Source organism: Macrobrachium nipponense, chromosome 28 (assembly GCF_015104395.2).
Source record: "Macrobrachium nipponense isolate FS-2020 chromosome 28, ASM1510439v2, whole genome shotgun sequence".
In the NCBI taxonomy this organism is placed as follows: Eukaryota; Metazoa; Arthropoda; class Malacostraca; order Decapoda; family Palaemonidae; genus Macrobrachium; species Macrobrachium nipponense.
In genome coordinates, this window is record NC_087217.1 from 35,473,120 (window position 1) to 35,486,246 (window position 13,127).

The 13,127-nt window shown below is 43.2% G+C and overlaps 1 protein-coding gene across 1 annotated transcript in view; it reads right to left on the reverse strand.

Annotated features, from left to right (window-relative positions):
• Positions 1-13,127, reverse strand: part of LOC135201155 (uncharacterized) — a 33,383-nt gene that overhangs the window by 15,521 nt on the left and 4,735 nt on the right. The window contains exon 2 of the mRNA XM_064230031.1: positions 12,808-13,118. Within this exon, the coding sequence (XP_064086101.1) occupies positions 12,808-13,118 (311 nt within the window). The remainder of the gene's footprint in view (positions 1-12,807; positions 13,119-13,127) is intronic.

Consider the following 13,127-nt stretch of genomic DNA (forward strand, 5'->3'; position numbering starts at 1 on the left):
TACAAATTAACAGCTCTGAGGGCTCACAACAGGCCTAGCAAGCCGGTGAGCTGCTATAAATTGCTCATGAACCGCACATCTTACTTCAGGACAGACCCATTGATCAAAGGATGCCCAGGCACATCCTGACTCGGAATGTTATTGGACATGGACTGGGAAATAAATCTTTGAGATTAGGAACAATTAATCAAAGTACTTTGAGAGGTAAGGAGGAGGTAATCATGATGATGGAAGAAAGAAAAATAGACATTTTGGGGTTGTGTGAACCCCGTTTACCAGGAGAAGGAACAAAATTATTGCATAACAATTACCAATTATTTTACAAAGGTGGAAGAACCGCACGACACGGAGTAGGTTTTATTGTGAGTGAAAAGCTAGCTCGAAAAATTAGTCATCTAGAATTCAAGTGTGATAGGATTATTAGCATTTCCTTAAAGTTAGGAACGTTTCAAGCCAGCATAATTCAGGTGTATGCACCACAGCAGGGCCGCCCTCAAGAAGAAAAGGAAGAATTCTACAGACATCTACAAGAAGTATAAAAGATTCTGTCTCATATGTAGAGAATAAATTAATAATTGGAAATATGAATGGACATATTGGGCAAGACAGGACAGGCATAGAGAGCAATATTGGGAGCATTTAGCATTGGCAAGAGAGAAATAGAGGAGAAAACATAATTGATTTTTACATACTAAACCAGATGTCCATTGTGAACTCTTTCTATAATCATAGAGATAGCCACAAGTGGACATGGTACCGATGGAACTCAGCTTTAGGAGCATATACTGAAAAATCAATGATTGATATGGCAATAACAAATAACAAAAATATGGTCAGAGATGTAAAAAGCATCCCCTATGTATCATTCGATTCAGATCACAGGTTTCTCTTAATTAAATTAAAGATGACAAAACCCAAACCAATTAAAAGCCAAGTGAGAGAAAGGTTTATTTTAGAGAATATGAGAGAAGAGGAGTGCTTAGTTAGATATCAAAACGAAATAAGTAGAGCTAAACAAATGCAACAGGAGAGCAATGACCCAAATGAAAAATAGACACTTTAAAATGGCTGTTGTGGGTGTTGCTAATAATACAGTGCAAAAGAAGAGAGTTTGAGGTAGGAGGAAAAAACAAACTGCTTGGTGGACCACCCCACACTAAAGGGCGCTGTTTGCAAACAAAATGAAACTCTTCAGAAAATGGATGAAAACTTTGAACTTGGAAGATCACAATAACTATAAAGAAGCCTCGGGAGAAACGGAAAGAATAAATGCTCAAACAAAAAGAGAAACATGGGAAAGAATAGGAGAAGATCTGGGAAATGATCTCCAAGGTACCAGAAAACTCATATATAGCACTGCCAAAAACTATAGAAAGGGAAGCCAACCACCCACTTATGTAATCAAAGACCCTATGGATGGGACAATTTTAACCAAACCCCGAGAAATTGAATTAGGATGGAAACATCACTTTAAAGCAATACTAAACAATAAAAACAATGACCTTGAAGAGCATTTAGAATTTGATGTGGTTGGGGATGCAGAACCTGACATAACACACTGGAGGTAAAAAATGCTCCCAAGAGGATGAGAAATGGTAAGGGGCCCCCTGGAGTGGATACAATACCTGCAGAGCTCCTTAAAAACATGGGGGAGGATGGAGTCATCTGGCTACTAGAGCTAATTGACACACTCTGGAATAGGCAAATGCCACCTGAAGACTGGAGAAGAGATCTAATATGCCCAATCTATAAGAAAGGTGACAAAGACAAATTGCGGCAAATTATAGAGGAATATCCCTAATGTCACATGCTTTTAAAGTATATGAAAGAATACTTGAAACTAGATTGAGAGCATATGTTGAACCAAAGCTGGGTGAATGGCAAAACAGTTTTCGACCAGGAAGAGGGACAACTGATATGATTTTCTCCCTCAAGATGATATTTGAGAAGAGCTGGGAATGGGACAGGGACAGATTTATAGCTTTTATAGAGCTAGAAAAGGCTTTTGATAGAGTACCAAGAATGAAAATAAGGGGTGCCCTAAAAGACCCTTACTATGGAATCCCTGAGAAACTTATAAGAGCAATTTCTGGGCTCAGCTCGTGTCGCTGCGCGAAATATCCTTTAATCTATTATTTCTAGGGTAAATGTACTAACACATACCAGAGAATAAATAAAATAAAGAAAAAGGTCAGTATAACTGACTCGCTCACCCTCCAAGAGGGTGTCGGTATGAACACTAGGCGAGTGAGACCACTACCACGAGCCAAATACCAATAGAAACTCCCACAACAAAAACCCTCCATGAGGAGAGCCGACCCACAAGAGTGAGCAGCTCGTACTACTACTACTCCATCCCATGCTGCGGACTGCTGCGCCTCTGGTGGTCATCCTTTCAAGTTAGCGCACACGAGTCGGTTGTGATATTTTTCTCTCTGTGTTTTTTGTGCCCTTTCGTTGGATTTATCTATAATGGAGCGTGCAGCTATTGCAGCAGCTAAGTTAAGTACTCAGTAATTATGGTTAGTTGATTCTTTTCGGCCCTCAGTCAGTATTTGCCGTTTTTTAGGTATAAATACGTACTTGGGGTCGGAAGCATGGCAGCATGGTTCTGCCGCGTGGTGGGTTCGTTCTCGGTCTCCCATACCTAGAACATCCCCATATATATGTAGCCTCTATTTTTAATTATCCGTTTTACTTTTTTAGGGTAATCTACTCAGGTTTGCCATGCATGCATGTCTTTTACCTTATGTAGGCTTCTTCTTTCCAGACCCTAGTCCCGGCTCTTAGTATCGGCCTCTGACTAGCTTTGAGTGGTAGACTTCCTTCGGGGTTAGTCGACACTCCTGGATTTTTTCTCCTACTTTATTGTTTTCTTTCTTCCTTTTATTTTATTTATTCCATGTATTTTGTTATGTTAGGTTAGTTAGGCGTCTGGCTTAGCTAGGTCATGGCTCATCGAGCCTATGCTACCGCTCATCAGTTCGGTTGCTTCCTATAGCATCTCTCTGATCAGTCGGTTTGGCCCAGTGGGTCTCCCTGCTACCGCTTTTCAGTTTCAGCTTCCCGATAGCATCTCTCTGATCAGTTTGGTTGGTCCTAGGCTTAGTTGTCTTATGTTAGTCTTACCGTCTCGTGGTCACTACGCGTCACGAGACAGCCAGACGCCTGCCCAGTCCCCTCCCCTTCCCCCCTCCTCTCGCTCTTCCATTGAGTCGGGGGAGGGTGGGTCGGTCTGCCCACGCTCGCTCCACATACCCGAGCATGCCTCCCTCTCCCCCCCCTCAGGTGGAGGGGCCAGAGAGACGGGACAGACCCCAGACTGGACGCGATCTCTCCGGCTCATCGGTCCGGCCCGGTGGTACGTGGTGGAGGGTATTCCTCAAGAAAATGGTAAAGGTAAAACCTTTGGCCCCCAATCCCCCCAAAATTGGATCCGTTGCTTCCTGGTCGCTGCCCGGTTCGCTCGAGCCTGTATGTCTCCTCGCTCTTCCCGACCTTACTTGGACTCCTTTTCCTGATCGGAGTCCTAGCATCCAGCGGGAAGATGTTAGTCCATCCAGTAGAATGGACCGGAACATACAGTAGGTCCCTACTAACCTTACCGTAACCGCTGAGTTACTACACTCCGCCACGCACTGGACTCGTTCCGGTTCGTTTGAGTTTTAGGTTTAAGTGTTATTAGATTAACTATAAGTTTTAATCTTAAGTACCTTAAACCTTCCCCCCCCCCTTTTTTACATGTCTTACCGGATATCTCCGGGATTATAGCCTATTCAGGCAATGCAGGGGGGGGCTATGCCCAAATTTTTTTCCGAGCTCCGGCATGCAACGGAGTTCTTCTGTCCTTTAGAACCTGTAGTGTATTCTTTAAGATACTCATGTGTCTTCCCACTTACAGCCACCAACTGTGAGCATCCGGGATGCGCCGCCACACTTCAGGACCCATGTGGACACGAAGTTTGCCGGTCCCATGCTCCATGCGCGACTCTGCACGGGGACATCCAGGTCTGGTACCATGAGACGTGTACCATATGTTACGATCTGGTGAGCCAGCTGTTAGAAGGGTGATATTCCATCTCCGGTAGCTGCTCCGCTTCTGTTTTAGTGCTTAAGTTTTCATCATCCACTTTAACTTAAGGCATCTAAGTTTAAGTTATATCTTAAGTTTAGTTTTTAAGTGATTCTTAAATCTAACTCTTCGCCCCTCCTCTTCCAGGCGCCTGGTCAGTGAAAAATATACCGCGCTGGCAACCCTGCGGGCCTGGGTCGGTGGTTTTGGGAAAAACGCCGCCAAGGGTATGCCCTACATCTTGGAGAAGCGGTTGGCGCTGTTAATCTTTCCCGGAGGCACAAGGCGACAGGATACGTCGACCCAGTAGAGGCGGCCCCTACTATCGCCTTCATCCAACAACAGCTGGCTGCCTCATTCACCGACCAAGACCAGTTTATATCTTCCCACGGACGTCGCGACTTTAGATATTAATGTGGAACCTATGGTAGGTGTAGACGACCTGTTTGGTCGAGGTAGGTATGGTGGACACCCAAGGGTCACCCTTGGGTGTGACTGTTTCTTCTACTCCTGCAACCTCTCCATCCTTCCAAGGCTTTACAGGCGATGAATTATATACTCCTCCTGACGCTTCGGTTAGACCTAAGGTCAAGGGTCAAGCAGTGAAATCCTTGACTAAGACGTCGTCGTCTTCTAAGAAGTCGACTTCGGCGTCTTCCTCCTCACGTAAGTCGCCCGGCTGGCAATCCCGGAGCAGACAGGTCTAAAGCTTCTGGCTCCGGCTCTAAGTCCTCGAGGAGTAAATCCTCTAGAGAGAGATCTCGCACCCGGCGAGAGTCACCAGTTCCGCTACCCTTAGTTCCGGTTCAGAGCCACCCCTCCACCTCCGCAGCAGCTCCGGCCTTGGACTCCAATGCTGGTCTGTTGCAACAGTGGCGACCTGGTTGGGTCCTTAAAGAGTAGCATGGAACATGATGCTCTCTCGTCTGTCGGATAGGATTACTTCCCAGGACTCCATTATAGCCGACTGAGAGAAGCCCCTCCCCTCTAGCCTCTCCTTCACTTTCCAATACGAGTGGAAATCAGCTTCCTCCGTATGACTCACTACCTCCGTTCTCGATGAACAATCCATGGAGAGTAGCGTCATACGCCCCCTTCCAAGACGGTCTCATCTCCATACCGAATTCGGACTCGAAGATAGAGGACTTTCGAGTTCTTTCCGGAAGACCTCCGCCTCCGTTCATAGGCTACGCAAGGCTTACAGCTTCAGCCATGGTTCGGGATGATAGGGTACCAAAGGAGACAGTCCTCTATTCACGAGACCAGGCTCAGAGAGAATGGCTCAGATGTTTAGAGGACATGGATTGTTTCTAATACCAGGATACAACCTTTCAAGAGTCCCTTTACCATTTTCACAATGGAGGAGAGTACCCCCCGCTCCCGTTCCTGACAAAGATCGCTAGGTCACCATCCCAGCGGCCCAGAAGTGGGGAACCCATGCCTCAATTAAAGGAAGCAGATCCCCACATCTCCGTTGCTCCCCTCAGCCGGAGAATTGTGGGAGGACTTGCCAAACACCTTCTCAGCTGGCAAACTCAAACCGGACTGTGCTATGGAGCAGTTTGGTGAAAAGCTACCCAGGCTCCCAGATAGCCTTATTCAGGCTGAATTTGACGCGAAATCGCGATTAGCCAGATCGATTAACTCTATGGCTATGTCCGAGGTAGCAACCATAGCTTATGGCTCAGAACCGCTTTTTATTTTTAAGCTCATGACCAAAGCCCTGACTCAAACGGTACAGTCGGATATGTTTGAGTTTGCCACTGCTAGAACGAATTGTAGGAAGCATGTCCTGCAAGAGGCAACCATTCGACATGAGCCGAATAGGTTACTCTCGTCTAACATCTGGGGAGCAGATCTCTTTCCCAGAAGCTATGGTGAGGAAGTACAATCAGAGGCTACGAGTCTAAACCAGAGCCTTAAGGACCGTTGGGGCCTTAACGGCTAAGAGGAGACAAGACTTAACACCTAAAGGTAAGGACAGAGTAAACCTTGGCGTTTCCATCCTTACCAGAAAAAGCAGCCACGCTTTCCTCAGCAAGTTCCAACGGTGCCCTTAGTGCAAACTGCCCAACCTTCCACCTCTAAGGCTCAATCACAGCCAATTTATGTGATATCCCCTCAGCCTCAGCCCTCCACCTCTTACGCCATCTCCCAGCTTACAATCAAGCCTTCGAGAGTCAAGCTTCGCAGAAGTATGACCGCTCGGGTAAGGAGGCAGAGTAAGCGTTCCTTTCGTGGGAGAGGATCGGGAGGCCCCTTTAACAGGGGAAAGCACTTCAGAGGAGGCCGAGGCGTTACCAGAACCAATGAAGAACTTCAGGTAGGAGGGAGGCTGTTTCACTTTCGCCACCGGTGGAACTTCAGCGAATGGGCTCAGAGCATAGTGTCAAAAGGCCTGGGTTGGAGCTGGTTGACGAACCCACCTCCATCCAGACCTTTCCGTCAACTTCCTTCCAAGGAATTGACAGAGTACGCAGACGACCTCCTTCAGAAAGGAGCTATAGCGAGAGTCAAGAGATTAAAATTTCAAGGTCGCTTGTTCAGCGTGCCAAAGAAAGGCTCACAAAAAAGAAGGGTAATCTTAGACTTGTCCCGCTTAAACTAGCCATCCGCTGCGACAAGTTCAAGATGCTCACGATCTCACAGGTGCGGACCTTACTTCCCCGTGGGGCCGTCACCCACCTCTATCGATCTTACAGACGCCTACTATCATATCCCTATTGCAAGACACTTCCGTCCATATCTGGGTTTCAAGATAGGAACGACCAGACATTCTCCTTCAAGGTAGTCCCCTTCGGACTCAACGTGGCACCCAGGGTGTTCACGAAACTACGGAAGTGGTAGTACAACACTCAGATCGCAAGGGATTATGGTAGTAGCGTATCTCGACGATTGGTTGATCTGGGCTTCAACAGTCGAGGAATGCAACAGAGCTACACTGAAAGTGATTCAGTTCCTGGAATATCTAGGCTTCAAGATAAACAGGACCAAGTCAAGACTCACTCCAGATCAGACTTTCAGTGGCTGGGCATTCAATGGAATCTATCCTCCCATACTCTGTCGATTCCATCAACCAAAAGGAAAGAAATAGCGAAGTCAGTCAAGCAATTTCTAAATCACAAACTGGCGTCAAGGAGAGCTCAGGAGAGGATCCTGGGTTCTCTCCAGTTTGCATCAGTGACGAACGTCTTAATGAAAGCCAAACTGAAAGACCTAACCAGAATCTGGCGCTCACGAGCAAATGTCAGGTCCGGGACAAAAACTATCCTCAGTCCCTCTGATTCTCAAAGAATCGACTTCGGCCGTGGGCGAAAGTCAAGAATTTGTCAGTGTCAGTACCCCTTCAGTCCCTCCACCAGGATTACCATCCACACAGACGCGTCCTTAAGCGGTTGGTTGGGGAGGGTATTCCACGTAAACCAAAAGGTTCAAGGAACTTGGTCACCTCAGTTCAGTCAGTTCCATATAAACGTACTGGAGGCAATGGCAGTGTTCTTGACTCTAAAAAGGTTGCGCCCACCAAAGTACTCCCACATAAAGCTAGTTTCTGGACAGCGCAGTGGTAGTACATTGTATAAACAGAGGAGGCTCCAAGTCACGTCATCTAAATCATGTGATGGTAGCCATCTTCTCCCTGGCAGACAAGTTCAGTTGGCATCTCTCCTCCATCCCTCACATAGCTGGAGTGAGAAACGTCATAGCAGACGCGTTATCCCGATCAGTACCCCTAGAGTCGGAATGGTCACTGGACAACAGTTCGTTCCAATGGATCCTTCAAAGAGTCCCAGGGCTACAGGTGGATCTCTTCGCGTCCCAAGCGAATCACAAACCCTCCCCTGTTACGTAGCCCCCAACCTGGACCCTCTGGCTTATGCCACGGACGCCCTGGCTCTAGACTGGAACAACTGGAAGAAGATTTATGTCTTCCCCCCAGTGAATCTCCTTATGAAAGTTTTAAACAAACTCAGGACGTTCAAGGGTCGAGTGGCTCTAGTAGCCCCAGACTGGCCGAAGAGCAATTGGTATCCCCTAATTCTGGAGCTGGGGCCTTCGTCCTCTTCGGATCCCCAATCCCAGGCTCTCCCAGTCAGTACAAACACGAAGACTGTGTTCGCTTCCTCATGGATTCTCAAAACCCTAACTTTATGGGATTGCATGAAGTTTGCGGCAAAAAGAGATGCGAAATATTGACCCTCAGAATATTCTCTTCCTGGAATCCGATAAAAGGGATTCAACTTTAGACAGTATGATGCTGCTGTCAAAAAGTTAGCAATCTTCCTGAGAGAAATCTGATATTAGAATCATGACAGTTAATTCAGCTATATCCTTTTTTCTTTTAGATCCTTATTTGAAAAAGGTTTAGCAGCTAGCACGATTACGACAAACAAGTCAGCCCTGAAAAAGATATTTCAATTTGGGTTCAACATAGACTTGACGGATTCCTACTTTCTCGTCTATTCCTAAGGCATGTGCTAGACTTAGACCTTCTGTAAGGCCTACGTAGTTTTCATGGTTCTTAAACGATGTTTCTAAAACTGGCTTCAGAAACCGATAATGACACATGCTCGTTTATAATGCTCTTAAGGAAAACACTGTTTTTATTAAGCTTAGCTCAGGAGCAAGAATTTCAGAACTGTCGGCTTTGTCCAGAGATCCGATCATATTCAATTCCTTCCCACAGGGAGGTACTACTTCTCCGGAACGTAGCTTTTTAGCAAAGAATGAAGACCCTTTGATGAGGTGGGAACCTTGGAAGGTACTACCCCTTCACAAGACGTATCTCTTTGCCCAGTTACAACTTTACGAGCCTTTCTATCCAGGACCTCCTCATCCTCATCGGGTCCCCTCTTTAAGAGGGAAAAAGGTGGAACTTTATCCATTAAAGGCATCAGGCAACAAATCCTGTACTTTATTAAGCAAGCCAATCCTGACTCTTTCCCGAAAGTACATGATGTCAGGGCAGTAGCCACTCAGTTAATTATTTCCAACACATGAACTTCGATGAGTTGAAAAAGTATACCGGATGGAAATCGCCGACAGTGTTCAAACGCCATTACCTTAAGTCCTTGGAAGCTCTGAAATTTTCAGCAGTAGCAGCGGGAAACATAGTTTTCCCCTGATTCTAGTTAAATTGTAGTAGAAGATTCAGTCCTCCTTTCTACCTGCTTCACCCAACAGTTCGTCTATTCCTACCGTGTTCATTTACATTCACCTGGTGTCTTAGCTGCTTATTGATGATGTAGTGTGTGCCCCCTATTTTTTTTCACTAGGGACACTCACAGATGATTATGGATTTTGATCTCTGGATGTTACCCCCCCTTATTTTTATGCTAGGGGATACATCTCTTTATAATGGTTATGGGTTTTGTATATTAAGTCATATGCATTCCTTATATATTATCCTTGTTGCTTAATTTGTTCATTTGATTATTTTAATTGCTATTATATTTTGATACATGCCTTTACAACCAGATACCATTTTGTTACATGTAAGCCAATTTACCTCTGTACATATGTAATTACCTTATGATGAAGAAACATGTTTAGAATTAAGGGTAATTTAAGCATATTTCTATTTTGTATCACTGTGTATTTGTATCTTTTTAGCAATTATATTCTTTTTTTTTATATTTATTTAGGCAGTTTTTAAGCAATTTTTGAGGCGGGGTACCAGGATAACACGGGTATTTACTTATGACGGGGGGTTCTGGGCCCTATCCCCCGCGATTATCGAGGCCCTACTGTAGTATTAATTTAGAGAACTATGTTTATACATTATCATATACGTACCTTACATTTATACTTTTACCATTTATGCTGTATTTACTGTAAGACAACTTCTATAATTACACATCGTGGCAACATTTCTATTATACATGACAACACCGCTATTGTTTCCCGCCTGGAACTTCCTTGCGACTTCACATCACTGTAGCTGTCAATATATGAATTTAAAGAACCTCCAGTTTCATTTCTTCAACCCTCCCTTCCTTCCATTCATTACATGATGTATGTGGCAAGATTACAAGCCACAATAAGACTTTGTACCTTGGTCCCAAGTCTAATTTGACAAGAAGCCATTAGCAGTCAGTACACCCTCCAACCCGGAAGGTTCATACATCTCGCTGACTTGTCCCTTCCTGCCCTTCTACCTGACCATCTTTCCCTCACTATTTGTTATCGAAACCCTTGCCCACCTCGCGACTCCTACCCACACACCTTTATGACTAGCAGTCCGTCGTAATCCTCTTGACCACATGCAGCCTCCATTATACCCCATTTTCCACACATCTCTGCTAGCGTTTAATGACCTCTTTCAGGTAATTAACAAGGGTTGCGGTGGAGATGAAAGCACACAAGGAGAATCAAGCCAGCCTGAACCAGCTGTGACTGGCTCTCCCTCAAATGAGTATAATATGCCCTACCCTGGCCTATCAATTTGCACTTTGCCCAAGCCAGCATCTGGGAAGTATGCCCAAAAATTTTGGTGGAGAAAGGAGCATCATCATAAGTACAGTGGTCAATGTAATGCACGAGAGAGAGAGAGAGAGAGAGAGAGAGAGAGAGAGAGAGAGAGAGAGAGAGAGAGAGAGACTATTGCCCTGTTTAGGTTGTTACACCAATACATATATCGACATGCAAAAGTCAACAGTAGTATTAATAATAATGAAAATTTTTAATAACAATAATTTTGCATGTACAATTATTGTCATGTCGCACTACATTATATGAACGGAGCAATCATGCACCATTAGCATTCTGGTTTTATATGAACGGAGCAATCATGCACCATTAGCATTCTGGTTTTGTTTTACATTCTTAAAATTATCAGTTTTCACCATTTTACTGACATCATCACAGTCTTTAGTTGCCGAATGGAACTTAATTCAGGAAGACGTTTCTTTCACAAATTATCAAACCTGGGTTTTAAAATTGTAACTACATTATTTTTAAATTGTGGTATATTAAATGAGGTACGACATGTGTGATTGTCGTCAGTTTCCAGGGATCGATTTTTTTCCCTCCAAATTACTTTGTATAATGATCTGTAAAAGACAATTAATAGTTTACATTGAGAATAATGAAGTTTTAACAAAACTGTTGTTTTTACTGTATAAAATCATATGGCATGTATTTAACTGTCATACTATCATATTACAAAAATATAAAGTTGTGATCATGTGCCATTTGCATTCAGCTGATTGCGTTTTACCAACATCATCACTGTCTTTAGTTGCCGAGTGGAACTTAATTCAGAGAGATGCTTCTTGTGTGAAAGGCTAACATAAATTTTTTTTCTATGGAATTACATAGAAAATAAGCAAGTTTTTAATAAGACAGCTGTAATGCAACTCTAAGTTACAGTAACTAAAGGCAAACAACTGTTTATTAATATAAACTCAAGGTTAGTAAAAGCTTTAGCATTATTTAGAAGAGATAAAAGCAATGTAAATTAATAAAGAAACAATAACAATAAAGCAAGGGATGATGGTAAGCGAGTGGTGTACCCAGTGAAAGATACTGATTTGAAAAAACAAGTCTATTTTCATACCATATATCCATCCATACGTATGATACAGTGAACCCCCTGTAATCGCAGAACATATACCCCTATTATTAGCGGTATTTTTGTAAGAGAAATATCCACAAATTCCTGTTTTTTTATCATTTTATCATAAAATGCACTTTTTTTTGTTGGTGGGATTTTCTAGAGTTTTAACAAACAAAATAGGTCATTTTTCAAGCCCAGCCCATGTAAGCAGTTTCAGCATATCTCAGAGAGAGAGAGAGAGAGAGAGAGAGAGAGAGGAGAGAGAGAGAGAGAGAGAGAGAGAGAGAGAGAGAGAGAGAGAGAGAGAGCTAATTTTTGTTCATAATTTCAAATATGGTATACTGCAATGTTCGGTAGTTTTGATTTTTGTGTATAAGTATACTGAAGTACTGTTTGTTGTTTATGAGCATATTTGGTTTATAGGGTTATTCAGTTACTGACAAGAAAGGGAGAGGAAGAATACAGTGTATCCATTTTACAACCACAGTGTTTTTTATCATATCTGGAAATTTTCATTATCTGGCAGGGCCTTGAATGTATCCATTTGGATACAGGAGAGATTACAATATGGAACTATATATATTTCTCATGTAAGTCAATCCTTGCGCAAATATCACAATACATACAAATCCAGACTCTGAAGCAGCTAGAAAAACTAAAAGCCCAGGGATGTTCATGCTTCTGTGACAACAACCAGTCTACAAATTGTGTAAAGAAAGCATTGGTGAAGCTTGGCATAATGCACATAAATTTTGGACAATTTTTCTTCCAGCTTGGGTGCAAACACTGTCCCACATCAACGAAAGTTTTAACATTAAGTTTTTTCATGACGTAGATAATTTAGTGAATCTCAATTCTATGTGGGGAGTTAGTTAACACCTCTAACGATTTAGCACATCACAATTATGTGCACTAAATTGAATATATATATTTTACTATCCTTATCTGAGAGAATTACTCATTCTCACTCTATTATCAAACTTTGTTCGTATGTTTCCAGAATGGTTGGATGGCCCTGTGATGTCTATGGGTAAATTACAGTACATATTTACATAAGGAAGGCTATTATTTCTGTAGGAAAACATAGAGAACAAATTTTGAGTGTTTACTATCCCTTAAAAATCTTCATGCACAAAGAACAAGATTCTTGTCCTTTGAAAAATAAAAGAAAAAAACTCACTTTCTTAGGGCCTTCACTAGTACTAGCTTCTGGAGATTTTTCTCTTGAAATAGGAAGTTCTTGCTTTGCTGTGACTTGGTGCATTTGTTTAAGCTCTTGCATGCTTGCTCCAACTGAGGTTTGATCCATGGGGTTAACATTCATTTTCTTATCACCTCTGCTATGCCCAGGTACATCAGGGTCTGAATTTGTCTTTTTCTGTTCTCTCGAACTTGTAACTAATCCTCCTTCTGACTCTTTCTTTGGTTCTGCTTTATGAGCAAGAAACTTGAGTTTTTGCTGTTCTATAGCAGATTTCAAGTGAGGGCTCTCTGTAACAG